We start from the raw sequence: 25,360 nt of genomic DNA, 5'->3' as shown, positions 1-25,360 counted from the left end.
GATTTGCCTATTCTCAACATTTCATATAAATGGAATCTGGTCTGAAACTGGTTTCTTTCACTTAGTCTAATATTTTCAAGATTTAGCCATATGGTAGCAGGTATCAGTATTCTATTTTCTCATCACTAAATAATTTTCCATTGTATGGGTATACTACTTCTTATTTATCCATTTATCAGTCAATGGACATTTGGGTTGTTTACACTTACGGCTTTTATGAAGAATGTTGCTATGAATATTTGTGTACAAGTGTTTCTGTAGACATATTTTTCTCTTGGGTGTAGACTTAGGTGTAGAATTGCTGCATCATATGGTAACTACATTTAGCCTTTTGAGGCATTCAAGGCTGTTTCCAAAGAAGCTGTACCAGTTTACATTCCCACCAGCAGTGTGTAAGGCTTCCAATTTCTTCACATCCTTGAAACCACTTGTTATTATCTTAATTTTATTATGGTCTTCTTACTGGGAATGATGTGATATCTCATGGTTTTAATTTGCATTTCCCTGATGCCTAATGGTGTTGAGCATCTTTTCATATATAGGCTAGGCATTTGTATATCTTTGCAAACTTGTTTATCATTCTAGTTAGTTTTTTAGTGGATCCCTAAGGATTTTCTACAAATAAGATCAGGTCATCTGCAAAATGCCATTCTCTCCCTTTCCAATAGGGATGCCTCTTATAACATGTGTCTGCCCAATTGCTCTGACTAGAACTTCCAGTATATCGTTAAATAGAAGTGGTGAGACCAGACATCCTCATCTTGTTCTTGATGTTAGGGAGAAAGTTTTGAGTATTTCACCACTAAGTATATTAGCTGTAAGTTTTTCATTGATTTTTTTTTACTAGGTTGAGGAAGTTCCCATTACTTCCTGGTTTGTCGAGTGTTTTTCATCAGCAAGAGGTAGAGAATATGGCTTCTCAAGCAGTAAGGAAGAAAACAAACAGTGTGACCACAGTACCCTAGCTTGGGAGGTGCCTCTCACAGCCAGGTTAATACACGTGAGCAGTGCCCAGTGTTCCTCTGCTTCCCTCCCTCCCTTCTCTCCCCACACCACAATTCCCTCACCCACTTGACCCTGGAGCTCAAATTGTGCCCCATGAAGGGAATGAAAAATGGTATCACTTGGATATTTGCCATTTAATTCATTCTCCCTTAACTACTTGAAGTTTGCCAGTCAACATTTGAAACCACCACCTGAGAAATGCTAGGTCAAGGTCAGCCCTGTTCCCAGCCTTACCTGAAGGGATGTTCCCTCTTTCAGTTTCACAGAATGTCAAGCAAGCACCTTTGTACACAATCTTGGTCCAAGTTTTTTACTGTTGCCTTAGGATAAATTCATGAAAGGAATGGATAGGTTAACGGACATGCACAATTTTATGCTCTTGATACATACTCACCAAAATGCTCTCCATAAAGTTTGTTCATTGTTATTCATTTGATGTTGTTTTATTTTTATTTTCTTATATTATAAATGTCTTGGATGGTGTGGATAAAATGAGAGTTTCTGTGGCCAGGATTCTCACCTGGCCCTGGCTGACTAGCTCACTGTACACCTGTGGGCAATACATGGCTGTTGACTCTATATAAAGAGCTCCACCCAGTGTGCTGGGTGTGACACGGTGGCAGGGCTGCAAGGCTGCAGGAGAACAGAGCTGAGGCTGGAGTGGTGGCAGCACCAAGGACAGAGGCCCAGAGGACAGCTGTGCGGGCTGACTGTGCAGAGAGGTCCAGAGGATGGCTGTGTGGGATGGCTGTGCAGACAGAAGTGCCCAGAGGCAGAGACCAGCTTGCTGCATGCAGACTCACTCTGAGTGAACAGGATTCTAGTGACTGATCTGCCACCTGGAAATAAAGTTGGGTATAACCCTTTCACCCCAAGAACGTTTTGCTGTCATTTTCTTTGGTCACATTGAATCCATAGTGAACTTGCCCAGGGCTGAAACCCATTGGCAAGACAATTGGAGAAAGTCAGCAGGGTTCATTGCTGACCAAGGAAAAAGACAGGCTGCCCTTATGGGAGGAGTGCTTCAGTGGGCTTCCCCTGTGAACAGGGAGACAGTGGATTGTCTCCCAATGGGTATGTGGTCTGAGGTGGCTTGCCTCCTAGAGGACTGGGCCCCACCCCAGCACTGGAGCAAGTGGAGGTAACACCTGAGGCAGGAGGGGTGGCCCTTGGTACAATAAGCAGATCCTTTGAGAAGCAGAGTGCCCAGGAGACAGCAGGGACTGTGGTTTGGCTGCTTCTCACAGTATTAAAAAAGCCTACAGAGGAAACCCAGGAAATGGTGGCACGAGAACATAAGCTGCAAACTTCTGTGGATTCCCTAAAGAAAGAGATGGCATTGATACGAGAGCACTGGCAGCAAGGTGCCATTGGAGATGAGATGGCCGTGCTTCCAGGTGTTCTGAAGAGGCCACAAGGAAAAAGACAAACTCCTGAGGGAAACACAGGTGGAGGTGGCACGAAAACATCAGCCGCAAAGCATTGAGGTAAAGGTAAGAGACCTTCTGAAGACCAAGCTAGCATTGTTGTGAGGCACTGTAGCAGAGGAGGCATTTGGGGGAGTGGAGAGAAAGGTGCCATCAGTCCCAGAAATGGAGGAGGTGAAGAAGGATGAGGGGTGGTGCCGGAGGCACCAGCCCCTCCTGTATTGAAAGCATGCCCAGTGGTTGTAAAGAAAATAAAGACCCAGCAGCTGAAAGTTCCCGAAGGAGAGGAACAGCCTCCTCCCAGGTCATGGAGCACTCTATGGTCCGCCCCTGTACTCAGGCTGAGCCGGTGGCTGTGGGACTTAGGGGTGGATGGAATTGTTCTGTTGGTATCAGAGATGGGAAAGCTGTCTTCCCTGACAGTGCAGCCCACCTTAAGGCACTGATTACAAAATGCGAGGTGACATGTACAGTAGCTGAAGCAATGAGAACCCAGAAGGAAATTAAGACCTGTTACTCACAGGAGGAATTTGAGGGGCCTTGTGAGGGTTACGAGGACCCAGATGTGGGTTGATTTGATAAGGGCAGGAGTAGATGGAAGGAAATGAGATGGGAAGCCAAATAGGCTCTTACTGGAGCTATGGCAACAACTGAAACCAGAGCAGCAGTTCCAGCCATTAAGACCAAAGAGGCAGAGGTCAGAGACAGAGCCACGAGTCCAGCCTGTGTGTCTGCAAGACTTTTTGCTTGAGAAGAGGCTGGAGAACAATGTTCAAGCTTCCTTGCACAGGGACCATTGCAGAGGACTAATGGCACATAGATTGAGAGGAGAGAATCCTGGAGGGGTGGAGTGTGGATAAAATGAGAGTTCCTGTGGCCAGGATTCCCACCTGGCCCTGGTTGACTAGCTCACTGCACACCTGTGGGCAATACATGGCTGTTGACTCTATATAAAGAGCTCCGCCCAGTGCTCTGGGTGCGACACGGTGGCAGGGCTGCAAGGCTGCAGGAGAGCAGAGCAGAGGCTGTAGTGGTGGCAGCACCAAGGACAGAGGCCCAGAGGACGGCTGTGTGGGACAACTGTGCAGAGAGGCCCAGAGGACAGCTGTGCAGGACGACTGTACAGAGAGGCCCAGAGGATGGCTGTGTGGGACTGTGCAGAAGCCCAGAGGATGGCTGTGCAGGCAGAGAGACCCAGAGGATGGCTGTGCAGACAGAGGGGCTCAGTGGACAGCTGTGCAGACAGAGAGGCCCAGAGGCAGTGACCGGCTTGCTGCATGCAGACTCACTCTGAGTGAATGGGATTCTAGTGACTGACCTGCCACCTGGAAATAAAGTTGGGTATAACCCTTTCACCCCAAGAACATTTTGCTGTCAATTTCTTTGGTCACATTGAATCCATAGCAAACTTGCCTGGGGCTGAAAACCATTGGCAAGACAGATGGGTTTTCAGGTTTATTAGCAGTTATATCCTTTACTGAATTACCTGTTCACTTCAGTTGCCTACTTCTATCTCAAGGTTTTGTGTTTACTGTTACATGCTCTTTTATGTTACTGACACTACCCCTCCATCAAACTTTTTGCAAACATCTTCCCCCACTGTCTACTTTTTATTTCATGATCTTTTGAACCAATAAATACATATTTATATAAATAAGTTGAGTTTTTCTTGCAATTACCTTTGTGTGCTAGTAAACCAGGTTACAAAAAAAACCCTGATTTGTAGCACTTGCCAATACCTGCAGTGTAAATATTCCCATTAAAGCCAATTTCTAGCTATTAAATGACATGTTTGTAAAATCCCTGTATATTTAACAGTTGGCTCTCACAAATCTTTAGATTTTATATATCAAACTTGCTGAATCAACATAAATCAGTATTTTTTGATCCAAGTCATAATGACCAGCACTGAATCTCCTCTATATTAGAAACTTAAGACTATTTTGCTACCCAAAAAATAATTACTTGCCAAGTTGATTAGTAAAAGGATGCTTTAATTTGGAAGTATGTAAGTATCTGTAGGTGTGTTTATGTAAATTTTCATGATTATGATAGTTTTAGCCTCACATTATATGATACAATGCATCAATACATTTGAATTGCCTTTGTTTGGAGACTTTGGGGGCATTAAATCAGGACTTTGACTTGTCTTTGTGGATAATACCAGTACGGTCTGTCTAGCCCACTAAGCTCAGTCCTGCAGCATTCATTGAGTCTTCTCTGCACCAGGCCAGTTAGCTGTTAACCATAGGTTGAAAGGATCAGAACCATTTCAAAAGCTTTTCTGCTTTGTTTCCCATGTGGTTTCATGAACTTTTGTTTTTTGTTGCAAAGACACACTCTCAACTCTTTTGATCAATTTGGGTGTAGCCCAGGAAGCATTAAAAATCTATTTTCATTTTTTTATTATCCAAGTAATAAATGTTTACTGAAGAAAAATCATAAAATACAAATAAATAAAAAGAAAACACTCCAAATTAACAATAACCTCACCATCAAGGGATATAATTTTTGTTATATAGAAAACCAATATAGTTTTTGTAGCAATCATGCAGACTTTCTCTGTATAAATGAACATGCTTTCAGCTTTGATGCTTGTTGCAAATTGCTGTTTAGAAGGTTTTTACCAAGTGACACACACACACCCCCACATGCATACTCAGATAGCATTATACTATGCATACTATTTTGTGATCTGCTCTTCTTAACCCATAACACATCATAAATATATTTTTATGTCAGTAAATTTCTATCTACAACTTAATATTGGCTGAATAATATCCTATTTTACTTACAATGTATTTTTTAAATACTTTAATTAACAATGTTTTTCACCAATTTTCTATTGTTGGGTATTTAAGTTGTTTCCAATTTTTGCTATTATAAAGAACTTTGTACTAAGAAGCATGTTCATACTTTTCCTTAGGATGCATATGAGTATTTTCTTCATGTATGTATTCCATGAAGTGGACTGAACCAATGGACATAAATTCATATCATTTTCTGCCTTTTCTGTTGCTATGAATGATATGTCTTTCTTATGATTATTTAATTCAAATTCTAGGTTGCTCATCTACCATGTAATTCAACAGCCTCCCAACAGTTTCAGTTTCCTTTCCCATCTGTTGGTTCTACTGATTACAAAATAAGGTATTGACTGGAATTTTTCCTATGACTTGGGTTCAAAAGAGAGGACAAGGAAGCGTTATATACCCCATATTCTAAAGACAGCTGCTGACAGTTGGGGCCGAGATGTTCCCTCAGGGCATTCTCAAAAACAGGTGAACCAGATACTGCCATCCCCACCTTCACCTCCCCCTCACACTTCCCAGTCATCTAAGAATGCTGGGGAGGGTGGGGAGGGAGCCAACCACATGGGATACCCGTGTTTATGATGGAACATCGGAAGTTCCAGTAGGCTGTGCGCTACTTCCTCCCAGGTGGAAGGTGACATCCTCTCTTTCCCAAGCTAAAAGGGACATGTCAGTAGAATCACTCATGGAGCCTGGACAGGAAGACTAGGCACTTCTTTCCTCGGGTGGGTGGTTGCTTTAATGTAGAAACGCGCAGGACGCCTCTGCTCTGACCCAAGAGTGGACCCTCTCTGAGCAGCCTTGGACAACATTGCTGGCACCCCAGGAGTCCAGCAGTGTGTGAGCAGAGGGCCTGGTTCTAGTCTCCTGGAGATTTCTGTTGGAGTAAACCTTAACAGACAAATGGAGACTGGGCTCACGTACCTGGGAAAGGGGTGTATCTTCACCTCAGCTTCCCTTTGCCCACATACTCAAAGTAAGCACAGGAAGACTTCATTGGTTCCTGTGCCCCCATGTAAAGGAGAACGGAGGGCATAGGAGAAGACAGAAGCTATGGGAAACAGCCAACTGGCCAGCCTAAGCCCATGAATGACTGTGGAGCAGAGACAGCTCCTGTTCTAGACCTCCTGACTATATTTGACCTATAATTTAAGAAAGTAAGAAACTTGTATTTTGTTGAAATCCCTGTGTTTGAGGTCTTCCTATCCTGTACCTTAACCAATGCAATTATAGACAAGGGTAACTGCCATTTCTACACCAGAAAGCCAGGTCTGACAGAGAAGTGGAAGGAGCATGCACCTCAGGCAGACCAGGTCCACCTCCAACATCCATAAGCTTAGCCTGTGATATGGAGAAAGGAGATGAGCATTAGAAAGAGTTGGAGACTAAAAATTTAAAACTAGATTACACTGTTAATACCTCAAAAAGACTGGAGAGGTATTAAATCTGCTTCAGACATCACTAAGTGGGGATACAGTGAGAAGTTCAGAATCCAGTTAATGGAAGGACTGGGGAAAACTAAAAACTACTTCATATTTAGACTTGACTCAGTTGAGATTCCATAGAAATGATGTATAACTTAAAACCCCCAGAAAGTCTTGTGGCTTTAGAAATCCCTCCAGGTCTCTGTCACTGCCTGTAATTTAATGTGATTAATTTCTAATCAAATCAATTGACTTCTGCCTTTCCCAGTATTTTGTGTTCTCATTTACATTAAAATTCAGACTCTCCCCATTTATATCCCAGTCATTGGGTCACTGTCTCTGTCCTATTCCCTCATACCTATCCAGTCTATTCTCTTTGCCCATCTCTCCCTTTTGGGCACCTCTGACCTCCCAAGCAGCTTCCTTCATATTCTCCCCTCTCCCCAAGATAGCATTTATTTTTTTCTACTGATACACCCAGCCAGGTCTCCAGGCCATCAGAGACAGTCATGCCAATGTTAGGGCAGTGGGTTGAATCATGTCTCCCCAAAATTTTTCATGTGCACCTGGAACCTCAGAATGTGACCTTATTTGGAATAGGGTCTTTACAGACATAAGTAAGGTTCAAAATGAGATCATACTGGATAAGGAGGGCCCTAAATTCAATAAGAGTGTCCTGATAAGAGACAGAAAAGGAGAAAGCAGACTCAGAGAGGAACTCCATGTGAAGACAAAGACTGGAGTGATATATCTACAAGCAAAGCAACACCAAGGATTGCCAGCAAACCACCAGAAATTGGGAGAATGGTGTGGGACATTTCCCCCTCAAATTCTCCCAATTTGATGCTCCCTTTGCTCATGGTGCCCTTTTTACCTCCAACTTTGCACCTATGATGCCTTCCCTTTGCAGGGCCTTTGCAGCCACAGGCCCAGGACCTTTATGCCCCCTGGGTTGCCCAAACACCTCTCTGTCTGCAGGGCTCAGTTTCGAAACCCTCCTTAATCACCTGTGCCATGTCCCATTCTTTCTAACCTGCCACCTTATTGAGGAACCTAATTTTTATTCTCATTACAGTGCTAATTACTGAAAACATATGAAGGCAAACTCCTCTTGTGGCAGTTGGTTGAGGGCATGTAAAGACAATGCAGTCAAAAGGGAGGGGATATTCTATATGGATTTTTAAGATAAAAATGAGGACTTCAAAGCATGGTTTGTGGCCATTCAGAGCCACTCCTTCATCCAAGTTTTGCTGAGTATCTACAATGGGCTGTGAACTGTTCTCAGCTAAGCAGTGAATAAGGGACAGAAAGTTCTTGTTCTCCTGGAGCTTAACAGAAAACAAGTAAACAAGATAATTTCAGAGGGCAACAGGTGCTGTGAAGAAAACCAAAAGGAACAACATGATGGAGAGTGACTGGGGACAAATGCTCCCTTAGGTTGGGAATTATGGGGAGGCCTCCAAGAGGAGCAGAGGAGGTGGCATTTGAGTTGAGACATGAACAGCAAGAACAAGCTAAGCATGCTCCAGGGAAAGGCTAATCTAGAGGGAGGGAGCAGAAAATGTCAGGAGCAGAGGGGACAGAGGTGGGAATCAAAGTGATGCATTGGGAGACAGCCAGGATGCAACTGTGGCTGGAGTGTGACGGGCCAGGAGGAAAGAGGATAGGCATACAGAGAAGTTCAGAGTGGGAGGAAGACAGACCATGACAGCAGACCATGATAAGGGGCTTAACTTCTAACTGCAAGGGAAGGGCACTAAGAGGTCTTATGCAGAGGAAAGGTTTAATTTAATTTACTCTTTAAAAACAAGTATTCTGATTGCTGTTTGGAGAATGTGTGAGGCAAGAGTAAAAGCAAAGGGACCAGCTAGAGGTTGTGGCAGTCATACAGGTGAGAGATACTGGTGGCTTAGTCAGGCTGGTGGATGCCCCCTCCAGGTTGCAGAGTGCAAGGTGCACGCTGTCCTCTCATAATAGTTGTGCATAGGTAGGAAATATTCAAAGGCTGTACTACTGCCTGGGGCTTGTAAATGTCGGTATTCATCAGGGTGTAGATGAAGATGCTGTATGGAAGGGATCTGAATGGATAGTGGTTTAAACAAGGCGGAAGTTTACTTTTCACTCATAACAGAGGTGAACAGTCCAGGACATGGTGACAGTTGGGTTTGGACAGCACAAAATGGCAGAATGAGAAGCATATCCTCTGCATGTGGCTTTCACATCTCTAGGTGGCTCCTCAAGTTCTTATTCTTATCCAATGGGGAGATAGAAGGAACAAAAGAATTCATATTCATTTTTCTTAGAGATAGACCCAGAAGGCATATACATTCTAGCTATATCCCATTGCCCAGAATTTAGTCACAGGTCCACACAAAGCTGCAAAGGAGCCTGGGAAATGTAGTCCCTGGCTGGGGTGCCAGATGCTCTGGTAAAACTCACACTCTCTAGTAGTAAATCAAGGAAGAACAGATATTAATGACAACTAGCAATCTCTGTCACAACATTTAAAATTTTTTCTGCATGGCCATCTGTTATGGACTGAATTGTGTCTTCTCCAAAATTCATTTGTTGAAGCGCTTCCCCCTGGTAACTTAGAATATGACTGTATTTGGAGAAAGGGATTTTAAAGAGGTATATAAGGTTAAATGATGTCATAAACATGGGGCTCTAATCCAATATGACTGAGGTCCTTACAAAAAGAGGGAGAGAACCAGGCATGTGTGGAGGAAAGACTACCTGAGGACACAGCAAGAAGGCAGCCATCTGTACACTCAGGAGACAGCCCTCAGAAGAAACTAGACCTGCTGATGACACTTTGATCTCGGACTTCCAGTCTCCAGAACTGAGAAATACGTTTCTGTTGTTTAAGCCAGCAAGCCTGTGGTATGTTGCTACAGCAGCTCTAATGGACCAATATGTAATCCTTCTTGTTAATGGTCATGAGGCAGGCAATCCCACAGCCTCCTTTTTGAGTACTATCTTTACCCCCCAACTAAAGCTTATTGGTCTGGGTTGGAGATCAGAGACAGAGAATAAGTTTGGACAGTTGACCATCTCTGCTTCCAAACTTCCTTGTAGCTTGGCCCTGTGAGACACCTCTGTATCCTTGAAATAAACACCCTGTTTCTCAGGGTGGTATCTGCACCTGCAACCAGATGAATTCAACAAAGGAAAGGATTCCTGGAAATAGAAAATCTTTCCCTAAAAAGTAACGAATCTCCTAAGGTAGAACTTTCATATGTCTGAAATGTGTATTTTCATGAGACACAAATGTATTTGTTTAATTCTATTATAAATTATCATTCTGTATTTTTGGTGTCAATAGTTTGTGGGAAACAATGACATTTAAAAATATGTGGTCATTTGGAACGCATGGCATAGTTTGTCTTAGTTTGTTCTTTTGCTTTGCTTTTAGTTTAGGAAACAGTCTAACAGAGACTGAGTTAAAATATACCACATGAGAGGGGTCCTGTGAAGGTCAGTGACTGCTCTCCTGAAGAGCAAGGGAGGGCTATGCAGGCAGAAGATGACCCTAATGCATTTCACCAAAGCTTATTTCTTTACATATGAGTAAGGAAGTTGGGGTATTTATCCTCCAGTTCTCCTTCTAACATTGATGGGGGGCTGCTTCCAAGGACATCCTTCAGCACTTCTGAGTTGTCCTTGATGGGGGCCAAGTGAGTTCTTCTGGCCAGGAAGAAATCCCTTCCTGCAAAGAGTCTCCAGCATTAGCAATAAGCAGCATTCAACATGCAGAGGGAAATGCTGAATGGAAATTAGAAGAACACCAGTGCTGTAGAAATTTGCTATAAATACCCAGCTATATGTGTACAGGACATGGAGTTTCTAACACCGACCTGGCACACAGGAACATGTATTTAACAGATACTCCTCTTGATTACATGATAAATTCAATGAATTCAGTCCTCACAAAGAAATTGGTGAATGCCTTAAGTATTAGAAGTTATTTAAATAAAAATTAAGTCATTTCCTTAAATTTCATTACCACATATAAATGATGAACTGGGGTTTGAAAGTACACATTTTTATCCACATCATAAATTCAAAACTGTGTTAGATTCATGTTGATGCAAAACATAGTTATTGCTGGAACTTCCAAAAGCAGCAACATTTTTCCAAAAGCAGCAGAGGAATATTTTTAGATCTATGGGTGATCTAGTTCTTTTCATTTCTCCATCAACTTAATATTAATGGATGCCCTTAGGTTAGCCCAAAAGAGTCCATGTTTGCTCTTCTCTTTGGGCCATTCCAAATAAGTCCGCTGTGCCATGAGAGTTTTGAGCTTGTGATAGCTGCCAGGAATGGAATACTGTGGAATGGTTTCTAGCAAGATCAGGATTAAGTTACTTGATCCTTCATGAAAGAGATTGTGATGGGCAAAGTAGAGTTCATAATGACACCACTCGCTCTGGACAAAGTTGGGAGACAAGATAAAGATGGACTTGTAGCTTTTCTCAATGCAGTTTATGATATTTTCCACAATGCTCTTGCCAGGAACAAAGTTTCTCTCGTGGAGACAAATCCGTATATTTTCTTTTTCTAGGTTTGGTATTAATTCACCTTTTACCCAGGCAGAATCATGTTCACTGTATGAAATAAAAGCATGGAACTGGAGAGTTCTTTGGAGTTCTTCTAAGGGTATGTTCCTAGCCCTGCGCCGGGTCTGAGTCCACTGACACACCATCCTGAGATACCAGGGCAGATCAAAGTAGATACAGAGGACAGTCACAGTAATGGCCAACACCAGCCCAGTGACTCCAATGGTCACAATCAGCAGAGCCGTGTTGCAGGTTAACTGAGACACATGAAAGTCCTTCAGTGGGGTTCCCTTATAGTTTTCTGGATAGTCACACTTATAGGAATCAGGCCAACCCTCTATCACTTCACTTGATACTTGGCCTATACTTTGGATAAATTCTCTTAGCTCACATGTGCACTGGAATGGATTATTCCCTGCTCTTATGGACGTAATCTTCTGGCAGCTCTGGAAGAAGTCAGCTGAAGGGTCAGAAATGGAATTATAGTCAATGATCAGTACAGAGAGACTGTTAAACATACCACATCCAGGAAGGTGGGCGAGAGAATTGAAAGCAACATTGAGTTCTTGCAAAGCTTCTAGTTTCATGACTGGTTTAGGAATGCTCCTTATTCTGTTACGGTGAAGATCAAGTACCTTGACTCTGGGAGGTAAACATCTGAAAACGGAGTCAGTAAGCATATTTGAAGACAAGTTTAACACCACTATACTCCCAACCCAACTGCAATTTCTACCATGTCTACCATATTCCAAAGAATTCCAGCTAACATCCAGTATTTCCAAAGATGGCATCTCCTTAGTCATGAGACTTACTTTGAAAAGGTCTTTTAATTTATTCTTTTGTAAGATAAGAGTCTCCAATCTAACTAAAGTGGAACATTCTTGAAAAATACTATCTGTGAAAACATTCTGGGTAAAGTTCAAAAACTTAAATGTGCTTGATGCCTGAGGACAAAGCATGTGTACAAAGGGCGTATCTGATATGGTTAACATCATAATATTCATCTCAGAAAACACTCTGTATAATGCTTGCTGTGAAAAAATAAAAACTCTGTTTGCGATATGTTCTATTTTCAGTGCTCTCAATGCTGTTTTATGGTAAGTAAAATCTTCTTTACCAATGCTTTTTACTATTGTTAAATTGTAAATATTGAGATTTTCTACAGGTTTGGTCCAGAGGAATTGAAAAACTCTAACTAAGCATTTCCAAGTTGTTTCCATGTGGTTGAGGGTAAAATTCAGTAAGTTTGGTCCTCCAGTGAGTTCTGATAAAAATTTAATTAAAACCTGACAGTTGTCATCATTTAATTTAACATTAGTCAGTTGTAGGCACCCTAAACTATAAACTGATATGTTCACCTGGACAAAGAATAAACTATTTGGGTGAAAAACAAGGTGAAGTGTTTTTGTATTCAGAATTTGAAGATTTTCTGTCTCATTTTCTTTCACATAATAGCCTTCTAAATCCAGAAGGATGCAATTTAGATGCAAGTGAGCAATTGGCAAGAGATCTAATTGTTGTATCCTTTTAGCACTTAATCCCAAGAAATTCAACTGTGTCAAGTTGCTGAATTCCTTACATATGGGCAGGACATCAAAGTCATTGAAGGAGAGGTCTAAATGCTTGAGACTCATGATAGGATGGCAGGATATCTTCTGCAACTGATTGTGAGATAAATCCAAATATTCCAAATGCTGGTTGGACCTAAAAATACTAAAATCAAGGACCCGGACTTTATTATGGGAAAGTCTCAAAACTTTCAGCCCTAAGAGAGAGCTGATGTCAGAGATGTGAAGCTCAGATATACAGTTCCGAGACAAATCTAAGACTTTGGTTTTTGGTGGCAGGTCTTTTGGAACATGAGTAAGGCCTATTTTCGACATGTCTACTGCAAGTTTACTTGCATCAGAGAACTGGATTATGGTTCCAACTATTAAGGTCACAATGTAAACATAATGAAAGCCTCTGACAATAGATTCTTTGTCTTTGGTCATGATGCTGAAATGGCTATCCTCCAAAGGTTGTTGCTATTCTTCAGGGCATCTTGATATTCTTCAGGGCATCATGATATGTGTCCAAATTCTGGAAATATTACATATATTAAGGTGCGTAACAATTGGATGATTGTTCTCAAACCTTCACCTACTAAACAGAAAATCTCAATGATTTTTTTCACTGTCATTTCTGCCCCCATAGTTAATTAAATGTGATGTTTTTTCCTACTTACATAGCTTGCTGGTGCCAGGGGAAGCAATACAAACCTTATTATTAAAGAAGCGTGGTTGTGTGTTTTAACCTGGCTGGTGCATCTCTAAGGGATTCACTCAGGATTGCCTTTGTTTTTACTTCCCTCAGAACTTTCTCAGGACTGGAGCAACCTCCTAGGCAATGTTTACAGAAAGCTTTCAAAGGCAAATATTCTAGCCACAGACATCTGGAACAAATGAATAAGAGATGGGACAAGCAGCAGACACACCAAAAATCCAGGGAAGAAGGAGGCTGGGAGAAGAGATATATCAGAAAAAAAAGTTGTTGAAAGACTCCACATATACCAAAAAATCTAGAAAACTACATACATGCTCAAGACTAGAGACATGTTAAGAAAAGTCCTGAGAAAAATCCTAAACCTTCACCTCTGGCTGACCTTTAGGCTCTGGCAGTAGGAAGTGAAGGCTAAGACAGAGTTGTAAACTGATTGGATATACATTGATGAAGTGCTTCAACACAGAGACATCTGAAAAGATCAGATGTTTTATTTTTATTTTGTTTTAGTTCTTCTCCAGGTGCTTAAGAGAATCCCTATTAAATCATTAGCTGACCACTATGCCAATGGAACAAATAATTCAATGACAACACACAACAAAGAATACAATCTTTACAAAATTAGTTTAGAAAAGTCTCTAAGCACACAACCAGCTGCACCCTACAACAAGCAGTAACAACCCTGGGAGAAAGGAAAATCTGAGTTACCACATTTCCAGAATTGCCACATTAGAATATTTTAGATGCCTGCTTTAAACAAAAAAACTATGAAACATGCAAGAAATAAGAAAGTATTGCCCATTCACAGGGACAAAAGAAAAGAACAATTAGAGAACTGATGTCACTCAACTTCAAGACTTACTATACAGCTACAGTAATCAAGACAGCATAGTACAGGTGAAATAATGGACAGACAGATCAATGAGCCAGAATAAAAAACTTAGAAATAGGCCCCACAAACAAAGTCAGATGATCTTTGACAAAGGAGCAAAGGCAATTCACTGAAGAAAGGATAGTCTTTTAAACAAATGGTGCTGGAGCAACTAGATATCCACAGGCAAAAAAAGAAAGAAAGTCTGAAGAGTTTTCACAAAAATTAGCCCCAAATGGATTACAGACCTAAATGTAAAATGCAAAACTATAAAACCTGGTGATAATGTAGGAGAAAATCTAAGTGACCTTGAGTTTGGTGAAGACTTTCTAAACACAACATCAAAAGCACAATTCATAAAAGAAAAAAAATTTAACTTGGACTCCATTAGAGTGACATTTCTCTGCTTTGCAACACACACTGTTAAGATAATGAAAAAAGCCACAGACTTGGAGAAAATATTTACAAAATACTTATCTGATAAAGGACTTGCATCCAAAATATACAATGAACTCTTAAACTCAACAATAAGAAAAGAGAAATGACAAAATGTTAAGTGGGCAAAAGATCTGCACAGCTACCTCACCAAAGAAGATATACAAATGATAAATAAGCATATGAAAAGATAATATATGTTATTGAGGAACTGCAAATTAAAATAACAATGAGATACCATTACATACCTATTAGAAAGGCCAAAATCCCAAACAATATCAAATACTGGTGAGGATATGAATCAACAGGGACATTCATTTTTGGTGGGAATTAAAAATGGTACAGACACTTTGGAAGACAGTCTGACAGTTTTTTACAAAGCTAAATATAAACATATGATCCAGCAATCACACTCTCAGGTTTTTATCCAAATGAATTAAAAATATATGGGCACATAAGAAGAAAACAAATCCTACCATTTGCAACAACATGGATGGAGCTAGAGGGTATTATGCTCAGTGAAATAAGCCAGGTGGAGAAAGAAAACTACCAAATGATTTCACTCATCTGTGGAGTATAAGAACAAAGAAAAAACTGAAGGAACAAAACAGCAGCTGAATCATAGAACCCAAGAACGGACTAACAGTTACCAAAGGAAAAGGGACTGGGGAGGATGGGTGGGAAGGGAGGGATAAGGGGGTGGAAATAAAGGGAGCATTACGATTAGCATCTATAATGTGGGGGGTGGAGCACAGGGAGGCTGTGCAACACAGAGAAGACAAGTAGTGATTGTACAGCATCTTACTATGCTGATGGACAGTGACTGTAATGGGATGTGTTGGGGGTACTTGGTGAAGGGGGGAGTCTAGTAAACATAATGTTCCTCATGTAATTGTAGATTAATGATACAAAAAAAAATCTATGGGCACACAAACCTTGCACATGGATGTTTATAGCAGCGTTATTCCTAGCTGCCAAAAACTGAGAGCAATAGGATGGCCTTTAATAGGTAGGAAGGTAAACAAGCTGGTGTATAAAAACAATGGAATATTATTCAGCAATAAAAATAATGAGCTATCAGGCTACAAAAAGTCATGGAGGAACCAAAATGCATATTGCTAAGTAAAAGAAGCGAGTCTTTAAAGACTAACAGTTGTATGATTCCAACTCTATGACATTCGGGAAAAGGTGAAACTAAAGAGAAAATAAAATGGTCAGTAGTTGCCAGGGATTGTGGGAAGGGAGGGTGAGTAAGCAGAGCAATTTTAGTACAGTGCAACTATTCCATATGATATTGTAATGGTGGATATATGACATTATGCATTTGTCATTACACATTATGTGTATGCCACAGCATTACACAACATGAAGACTGAATCCTAATGTAAAATATGGACTTTAGTTCACAATAATGAGAGAAGTTAACACTCATGGAAACAGAGATAAAAAGCAGAATAGTTATTTATAATAGATATTTTCAGAAATAAATTTTCAAAAAAAATGGAATAGAAATCATGAAAATTAAAAACTTAATAGTTGAAATAGAGAACTCATTGATGAGTTGAATTGCAGAGTGACACCACTGATGTAAAACTTGGTGAGATAGAACAAGAAGATGAATTTTCCCACAACACAGTAGGAGAGGCCAAGGAGTTGGAACATATGAAAGAGATATTAAAAGACATGGAAGACAGATCCACTACCTGAATTACCAGAGGATAGACTCTATCCTCTGAAAAATAAGCTCACTCCAAAAAAGGGGTGGTGGGGGGAATGCAAGAAGGGATGCTTTGCAAAATAATGTAGAAAGTTTACCGCTAAGTCCCAATAAGATTTGGTGACAAAAATTTTACTAACAATCTGCAATTAAAATTTTCAACAATAACAAGGTAGTTACTAGAAAGTGGGGGAGAGGAAGAGAATAGACAAAAAGCATGTTAAGATCCTTCTCTGATAGAAGAGAAGCTACAGATACCAATCAACTCAACATGTTAGAAAAATATATTGAAGTACATATATTATAAAATTAAGAGTAGTTATTAGAATTACAAATAAAAGAGATGAGTTCAAATCATTTGGTGGTGGGGAGAAGCTCAGAATGAAATCATAATCAATCTTGCTCTGTACTGAAGGAATAATATACAGTGATTAATTAGGATGTTTCTGCATTGTAAGAATTGCTTATTATTAGCAAATCTCTGACAATGATGTCAATAGATAAAAGGAGAAAAACAGATGAGCATCTTCATAGATGTTAAAATTCACTTGATAAAATTCAGCACCCAGCTTTGACTAAAAACTTTAATTAAAATAGGTTTCAAAAAGATACTTTAAAAACTTAATAAAGAATATATCAAATCTAAGTTAAACCAATATTCCACCGCCAAGGCATTTCCATTAAACTCAGTGTCAAGGATGCCCACTATTATTTAATACTGTTCTAGAAGTTCTAGCCATTTTAATAAGGGGGAAATAATTAGAGTCAGAAGGGAGGAAATAAAATTATCATTACATTTAGATTATATGTTTGTCAGTATGGAAAAGCCAAAAGAATTAATTGAAAAACTGTTAGCACTAGTAAGAGAATGCAATGAAGTGAGCAGCACAAAATAAATCATTTTTGAAAAAGGAATCTAATTGTCCAAAAATAGCGGGTTGTGAAATGTAGTATGGTATATCCATGAAATTAATTATTATATGGTCTTTGAAAATAAGTAAATCTAATTCCATGGAAAATTGCTCACTATATGTAAGTGAAAAAAAGCAATTTATTTTTAAAATGTACAACATTTTTATGTGTAATTATGTGTAACTGTACACATATACGTGGAAAGGCTAATAAGATACATACCAAGATATTAACAGTGATTATCACTACATGTTAAGATTATAAGAGAAATTTCCTCTTATTGTTACCTGTAGTTTTCAAATTTTCAACATTGACAATTAAGTACAGCACATTATTTGCTCAGAAAATTTAGTAAGAAAAAAATCAATAGTCCATAATATGAATAATATTCACTCCTACAAAATATAAAAATGCATATTAAAACAACATAGGATGTAACATCTAGATGAAACTTACGACCGTCGATTGGATCACAGTTTAGACAGATCCACTATAAAAGTTACCTGAGTAACAAGGGAGAAGGGGTTTTAAAATAGACCAAGTATTAGATTCTATTAATAAATAAATGTTAATTTTTGATAATATTATTCAGCTGTGTTGGAAAATGCACATTTTTTTGAGACACAGAGTGAAGCATTTAGAAATAGAATGTCAAAATATCTGTAATTCAAGATATTTAAGCATAAACATATAAAATGAGTCAAGTGGGAATTTTTGTTTCTTAAAGATTTAAAAAAGGTATGATTATTTTCACCTAGCAAATTGGAAAAATTCCAAAATATAATACACAGTATTGATGGGTAGGACTAAAGAACTCTCATTTACTATTGGCGGGAATGAAAATTAGTACAATCTTTCTAAAGGGCAATTTGGTCACATTACATAAACTCCTTAAAAATATGATTGCCCTTATTTTAGCAATTCCACTTTTCAGAATTTTCTTCTAAAGGAATTACAGGAGATAAACATAAAAATATTACTATGAAGTTGCTGAAAGTGAAAGAAGTTCTTTCTATGTATTAATATTCCAAATAGCACAAGTGTGGCATGATGAAAAGTTTTTAAAAATGATCATGTCTACTGTAGAAAATGGTTTAATCAGTCATGGTACACCCATAACATGGAATAACATGCAGCTTCATATACTGCACTTTTGAAAAAAAATGTCTATGATACAATGTTAAGTATATAAAAGAATACAAAATTGTATGTGTAGTAGAACTCTCATTTTGTAAAATATGATTAGAACCTGGCATATACACAAAACTTAGGAGAAAAAAGAATGGGAAGAAATATAACAAATGCTAACAGTGGTTATCTCTGGATGTCTGAATTATAGATGAATTTAATTTTATTTCTTATATTTTTGTGTATTTCCAAAATTTCTAATTTTGAACATCTTTTATAAGTAGTTATATTTAAGACATGTCTTAAAATATAACAAATGTAAAAATATTTTATATTTAAAGAAACACACTTGTGCTATTCGGAATATTAATACATAGAAAGAACTGCTTCCACATGATGCTAAATAGTTGCAAGAGGTCTGTCCATGAAATCTGTGTTCAGGGGGCTGAAACTTGGCCAACGTGTGGGAAAGTTGACCAGCTACTCTAACAGCACCCGGCCCCCAAAGCACAGATATTCCTCCAGGGGCATTTTTACCCTTCAAGCATATATACTTCTAGTATATACACTTAACAAACCAGCCAGGTGCTTTTGTATTTAAGAAAAATACAGCAGAGGAAGAGAGATGAGAGTGGAAGATTGGAGAGTTCACAATTTATTTTAAAAGAAAGTAAAAAGAGATAAAAGGTAATAGGTTTTTTCTTAATGCATCAAGTGAAACGAGGGAGAAAAAAGACAGATGGAAATTCTATTTCAAAACAAACAATGGTGGAAAGGTTCTATGCAAATTAAAACTATAAGAAAAACAAGATCAGAAAACAAGTAAGTGTGAGGCCTTAATCAAGTCAACAAATATGCAAGCGAGACATTGTTTTATTTGTCAGAGTTTAGATGAGAGACCTAAAGTAAGACACAGTCCCCTGCCACTTCCTACATTTAATCAGCGTTGACTCAGATCTACTGTGTGCCAGGTCTGTGCCAGGCCGTAAGCACCGGGACTTTAAATACAACTAGCACTGGCATCACCCCTTCTTTCAAAGTGCATATAAACTAACGACAGATACAAATAAATACTCATAATACCCTGAAACAGAGGAAAGATCAAGCACTCTTGTCTACTATAAAAATGCAGACGTGTGTTGGGGCCATATCAGCCGCATAAACTACTGTACATGCTACTGAAAACCAGGAACTAAGGAACAGTGAAGAGAGCAGAGGAAATAAATAACATCATTTAGTTCTTTTCCTGAACGATGGCTACGAGTGCTAGTTATTTTTATATCTTTTCAAGATAGCTATAGAGGCACCCTACTTCATATCTTGTATAATCAAAAAGACATTCATTAAAAAAAAACATTTTGCAAAAATTTCAAAGAAATGTTACCTATTTCCTATACAATCATTAGCATTTTCTTGCTTCTTTGAAGTAATTATACCATAATTTGAAAAAGCGACAAAATCTTCTTACTTACCAAGATTTCTTTCTCAGAAGAAGAGAAAATAACTTCTAAATGGACGGGAAAAAATACGTGCTTGACAAAGTGCAAGTCCTTGATATAAGCAAAACAATACCGAAGAACCAGTTTTGCGCCATCTGTTGGACCTTACTGGAATTATTCCTACATGTGAATTTCCATGTTAACGGTCCCTGGCTAAGCATGTGGGTCAGCAGGTTTTTCTGTGCTAGACTAAAACAGTAATGAACTGTCTAAATTCATATGAGCACACAGCTTATGATAATTTCTCTGTGAAGAAAAATGTTTTTCCAAGGCAATGCTGATCTGTAAAGACTTGCAGCCTGAGTCATTAAATTGCCACCAGAGTGGACAGCAATGAACTTTGCCTGTTTTCTGTTATAACCATATTTAACATTGACAAAATAATTGCAACTACCATTATCAAACAGTTTTAGAGCATTATTTTAGCTGGATGAGATACTTTAAAATAAAATAAGCCTAGGTCCAAGATTTGTTTTTTAAAAAATCAACTTTCAAGTTGAGTGGTTGGTATATATTCAAGTTGAGGCAGCCGGATATTCCCTAGACATCCCACTTAACTGAGGTTCTATAAAGAACTGAACATATAAGTTAAATAATCCTTCTATATTAATTCCACAATTTGACATGACAGGCAAGGTGAAAACACAGGCAGATTTTACAAAAACCAAGTTAAGACCCTACAATTGACCCATGACTAAATTGGACATCTGGGTAAGAATCAACTTCTGCTTTCAGTAGGAAGGAGAAGGCCAGCTTCTTACTATTCATTCTTACTCACCAAATGTAACCAGAGGTCTTCTCAGATCTGGGGAGGGACAGCAAAAAGTACATGGGTCTCTGCTGGACCAGCAAAAGGGAACAGGTATAAACGAGTACGTGTCTGTGACACTGGAATTCCAGCTTTATGAAACTAGGAATTTCAAGCAACAATGGACTAAAGTCTTTAAGAAAATACACACACACACACACACACACATACACACTCATTACTGCAGGTTTCATCATATTGTACAGTGACTTTAAACAAACTCTCACTAGGATATTGCATAATTCTGGTTTTGGGGAACAAGGAAGACTATTCTTGCTGAGACTATTACAACTCTAAGAAACGTCATTAAGGAGATGACAAACCTCATGACAGCCAGGTACTGTGGAAGACAACATGGCAGCAGAAAATACAGACAGTACTGGGCTGAACTCCTTGCAATGCCACGTACTAGCTGTGTGGCCTTGGGCAAGTTGCATAACCTCCCAGACTCCATTTATTCATCCATAAAATGGGAGTACTTGTGACTTTTAGGGAAGATTATGAATATGAAGTGCTTGGAACAGTGATTGATACAGAAGAGAAGTTATTGTAGTAAGAGTTTTGGAATTCCATGCAAGACTTACATTTTTATATACTAAGGTAGAAAGACTTTGGGATATAATAATAAGTGAAGAAAAGCAAGGTACAGAGAAAAATGGAGAGTGTGGCATCACTTGCCTAAAATCTGGTCTGTCAGACATCTATTTACAAAGGTTACCTTGCCAGACGTTCTTAGTACTTTGTAAATGTCAACTCATTTAACCCTCATAAAGGCGCTAAGAGATTAGTACTATCATTATCCCCATTTATACTGGGGGAGGGAGGATCAGTTAGGCAACTGTCCATGGTTTCACACTGGTCAGCAGTGGAGCAAGGGTTTGAACCCAGATGCAGTCTAGCCTCTGTGTCTGTGTGCTTCAGATACCACCATGCTGCCTGAGATGATACTGTGTGTCCTCTGGGACACACACAGGGGAGAGACAAGGGAGAGAGAGGAGCAGGCAAGGTGGAAATACAGGCAGAGATTACATTTTTGCAGCCACCAGCTAAGGAATGCCAGGAACCACCAGAAGCTGGCAGCCTGCCAACACCTTAATTTTGGACTTCTGGCCTCCAGAATTGTGCAAGAATAAAGGTTTGCTGTTCTAAGCACCTGGTTTATGGGAATTTGTCATGGCACCCGTAGGAAACTGACATAAGGGTCTACATACATATGATGATATATGCACAAAAATATTTTTTTCTTACCTTTGAGCAAAAGAAACTAGGTAGAGAGATTTTTATTCACCATTTTATGCTTTTCATTTGGTTTGAATTTTTTATTACATATGTGCATTACTTTTATTATTTACAAATAAAATAGTGTTATAGTGGGATAAGTAAAATAACATAGTCAAAGGACAGCAGATATACAGTCCTAATACAGACAGAAGGAAAACATTATTTTGATATTTATAAAAAAATGCCTTTGTCTTTTCTGGGAAAATCAATAAATGAATATTAGTGTCTACCAACAGCTTTAAAACAAGTTAAATGAAAATTATCAATATCATAAATATGCAAACCACTAGAAATAAAAATAATTGATAACTTAGATATTAAATTTTGATGTTAAAGCCAAAATCTTCTGCTGAATCCAAAAAAAAAAGATCAAGCCACTTTCTGAGAGAAGATATTTGTAACACATATAACTACAAAAGGATTAATACCCGAAATATATAAAGAATTCCTACAAATTAGTGAGAAAACAACTAACAAACCCAATGGGAGAGATTAGCAAAGGACATAAACAGCTTACAGGAAAGGAAACAAATAGCTCAAACATATGAGGAATGCATCCTTATTAGAATATGGGAAGATACGAATTGAGACAACAAGGAGACACCATTATACACCATTGGGATGAACAAAAATTAAGAACATCTGATAATGCCTAATGTTGGTCAGAATGGGAGGAAACAAGACCTGTCATACATGTCCAGAGATTCTGCCTTAAATGGTATGGGATAGGGCTGGGCACCAGTATTAATTTAAAAGCCCTTTAGGTGATTCTGCTCCAACCATATAGAATCAGGGCTCTCTGACACCTAAACGCATTCCTAGCCCCATTGCCCTCTAGTGGTCCCTAGTTCCTCAGATGTACCCCTCACCCCTCACACCTCAGGGCCTGGAGGTGATGCAGGTGTCCTTTACCCTCACTGCTGCCTCCAGATCACCGTTCCTCCCTCCAACCTCTGACACCTACCATCCTGGTTGCAGTCATCCACAGACCCTATCACTCTCTCTTACTCATACTCATATTTTAGCACTGCTCACCAAGTCCAACACCACCCCTCCCATAATTCTGGTGATCTCAGTTGCTATGTAGAGATTCTTTCATTCCTCTGCTTCTTGGTCCTTTGATACTCTCTCTTCTAGTGATCTTGTCCTGCAACCTGCCTCAGCCACGTATCCCCTTATTATACCATAGATATTATTGCGAATGGTTGTACCCTCTCCATTACCTCAGCTGTGGCATCCTGCTTTCCAGCCACCACCACCCCAACTCCTGCTGATGCCAACAATTCCCTGGCACCACTGCAGCAGACTGAAAGATCATGAGCCACCCTTTTAATCCTCTCTGCATTCACCCTCAGTCACCTTACTTCTCTCTCCTTAAGCCAGGTTAAATCCAGCTCACCTCTGGTCTGTACTGAGTCTGAGCTGCCAAATGCACTTGGAGAAAATACACACCATACTGCCTTGCCTGAAATACATGACAGGGGCCCAACCTCAAGAGGGAGCAGCAACCCTACTATCTTTTCTACTCCCCTCCCCTGGCCCATTCATTCTCTCATCTCTTATGCCTCCTCCCCTCCCTTATGTTTGCAGCACTTCCTTCCCTTCCTCACTCTTGGCTGATGATACTTCATTTTGCACAAAGAAAATAAATACAACCAGAAGAGCATTTCCACATCCTCCACCAAAACTCTATTTGACTGTTTGCACCTGTTCCACCTGTACTTCCCTCTGTTCTGAGTGAATTCTGTGTCAAGAACCAAATCCTCTCCATTGAGTACTGAATCCCATTCCTGCTTGCCTATCAAGGAAATCAGTCTTGCAATTATCTGCTCTCTACTGCATCATTTTTCTATTGCAATGCATTGCTCCAATTAATACATAATTGTTACACTGTCATATTTTTTAAAAACTCCCTTCCTTTGAACCCACAATCTCTTCCTCTTTGCTCCTCGTTACACCAGAACTCCTTGAAAAGAGTAATTTTACTCACTGTCTGCAATTATTCTCCTCCCATTCTCTTAAACCCACTCCAATCAGGTTTCTCTCCCTACCATTCTAGAGAAATAGCTCTTTTCAAGGTCACCAATGACATCTACATGGCCAATCCAAGGATCAGTTCTCAATCTTCATCTGAACTATCAGCAGCATTTAACACAGTTAAAGATCTTGAAAAGTTTTCTCAGATTCTTGGACCCATTCTCCCATCCTCCACTCCATATACCTCCTTCCCAACTTCCTTACCATACATACCTCTGGCATCCTTCCCAGTCTCCTGCAGGGCCCTCCTCATCCATCTGACATGGAACAGCCAAGCCTCAGTCTTGTGCGTTTGCTCCCTTCCTGGTCCATGGCTTAAAAATCTCTTTGCTGATGACACCCCAGTTACTATCTCAGCCCAAATGTCTCCCCTGAACTCCAGACTCTCACATCCAACAGTCTGCTAAACATTTGCTAAACTATTCTTGTTGAAAACCAAATGCTTGAATACTCACTACTTCAAACCCCAAACCTGTCCCTTTTATATCCTTTCTGATCTCCATAAATGATACTTCTATTCTTTCAGTTGCTCAGTTCAAAATCCTGGGAGTAATTTGTGATTTCTTTCTTTTGCTCAAATTCCACATTCAACTTATGAGAAAATTTTCCTGGGTTTTTCTTTTAAATATATCCATAAGCAAAATACCTCTCATGATCGTACACCACTTCCATGGTGGCCAAAACCATTATGATCTCTCACATGGCCTTCTAACTATCTACCTCCATCCATCCACCTCCACCCCATCCCAGTCCTAGTAGAATCAGACACTAGAATCAGACATTTCTACTCAAAAGTTGGAAGGATTCCCGTCACTCGAAGTAGAAGCCAAAATACCTACTGTGGTGTGCTAGGCACTGCCTAGTCAGCCCCATCTCTCAGACTTCACTACCTCTATGGCCTCATCTCCTTCCACTCTGTCCATCCTCCCTCCATTCCAGCCACACTTACCATTCTGCAAGCACACAAGGCATGTTCCCACACTGCTATTGTTGTCTCTCTACCTGAAATTTTACTACTGCTCACACTCTTCCAAGGAGCCTACAGTGAAATGTCACTTATGGGCAAAGCCTTCCCTGCCCACAGTTGCTCCCACCCATCATTCTCAAGACCCTACAGACTCTGTATCCTACTTTATTCCACCACCTGATATGTTATCTAGGTAGAGTCTCTCTCTCTTTTAA

General features: G+C 39.6%; 1 protein-coding gene across 1 annotated transcript; it reads right to left on the bottom strand.

Moving 5' to 3' along the window:
* Positions 1-1,319: 1,319 nt before the first annotated feature.
* On the bottom strand, positions 1,320-20,106 carry TLR6 (toll like receptor 6). The gene is made up of 2 exons (XM_017656441.3): positions 20,026-20,106; positions 1,320-13,310 (listed from the first exon to the last, which is right to left on the bottom strand). Exon 2 carries the CDS (start codon positions 13,220-13,222, stop codon positions 10,856-10,858), a length of 2,367 nt encoding a protein of 788 aa, XP_017511930.3. The 5' UTR covers positions 13,223-13,310; positions 20,026-20,106; the 3' UTR covers positions 1,320-10,855.
* Positions 20,107-25,360: the final 5,254 nt, after the last annotated feature.

The sequence above is a fragment of the Manis javanica genome, chromosome 5 (assembly GCF_040802235.1).
Source record: "Manis javanica isolate MJ-LG chromosome 5, MJ_LKY, whole genome shotgun sequence".
NCBI lineage: Eukaryota > Metazoa > Chordata > Mammalia > Pholidota > Manidae > Manis > Manis javanica.
The sequence above is the reverse complement of the archived record's forward strand: the minus strand, read 5'-3'. Positions and strand labels throughout refer to the sequence as shown.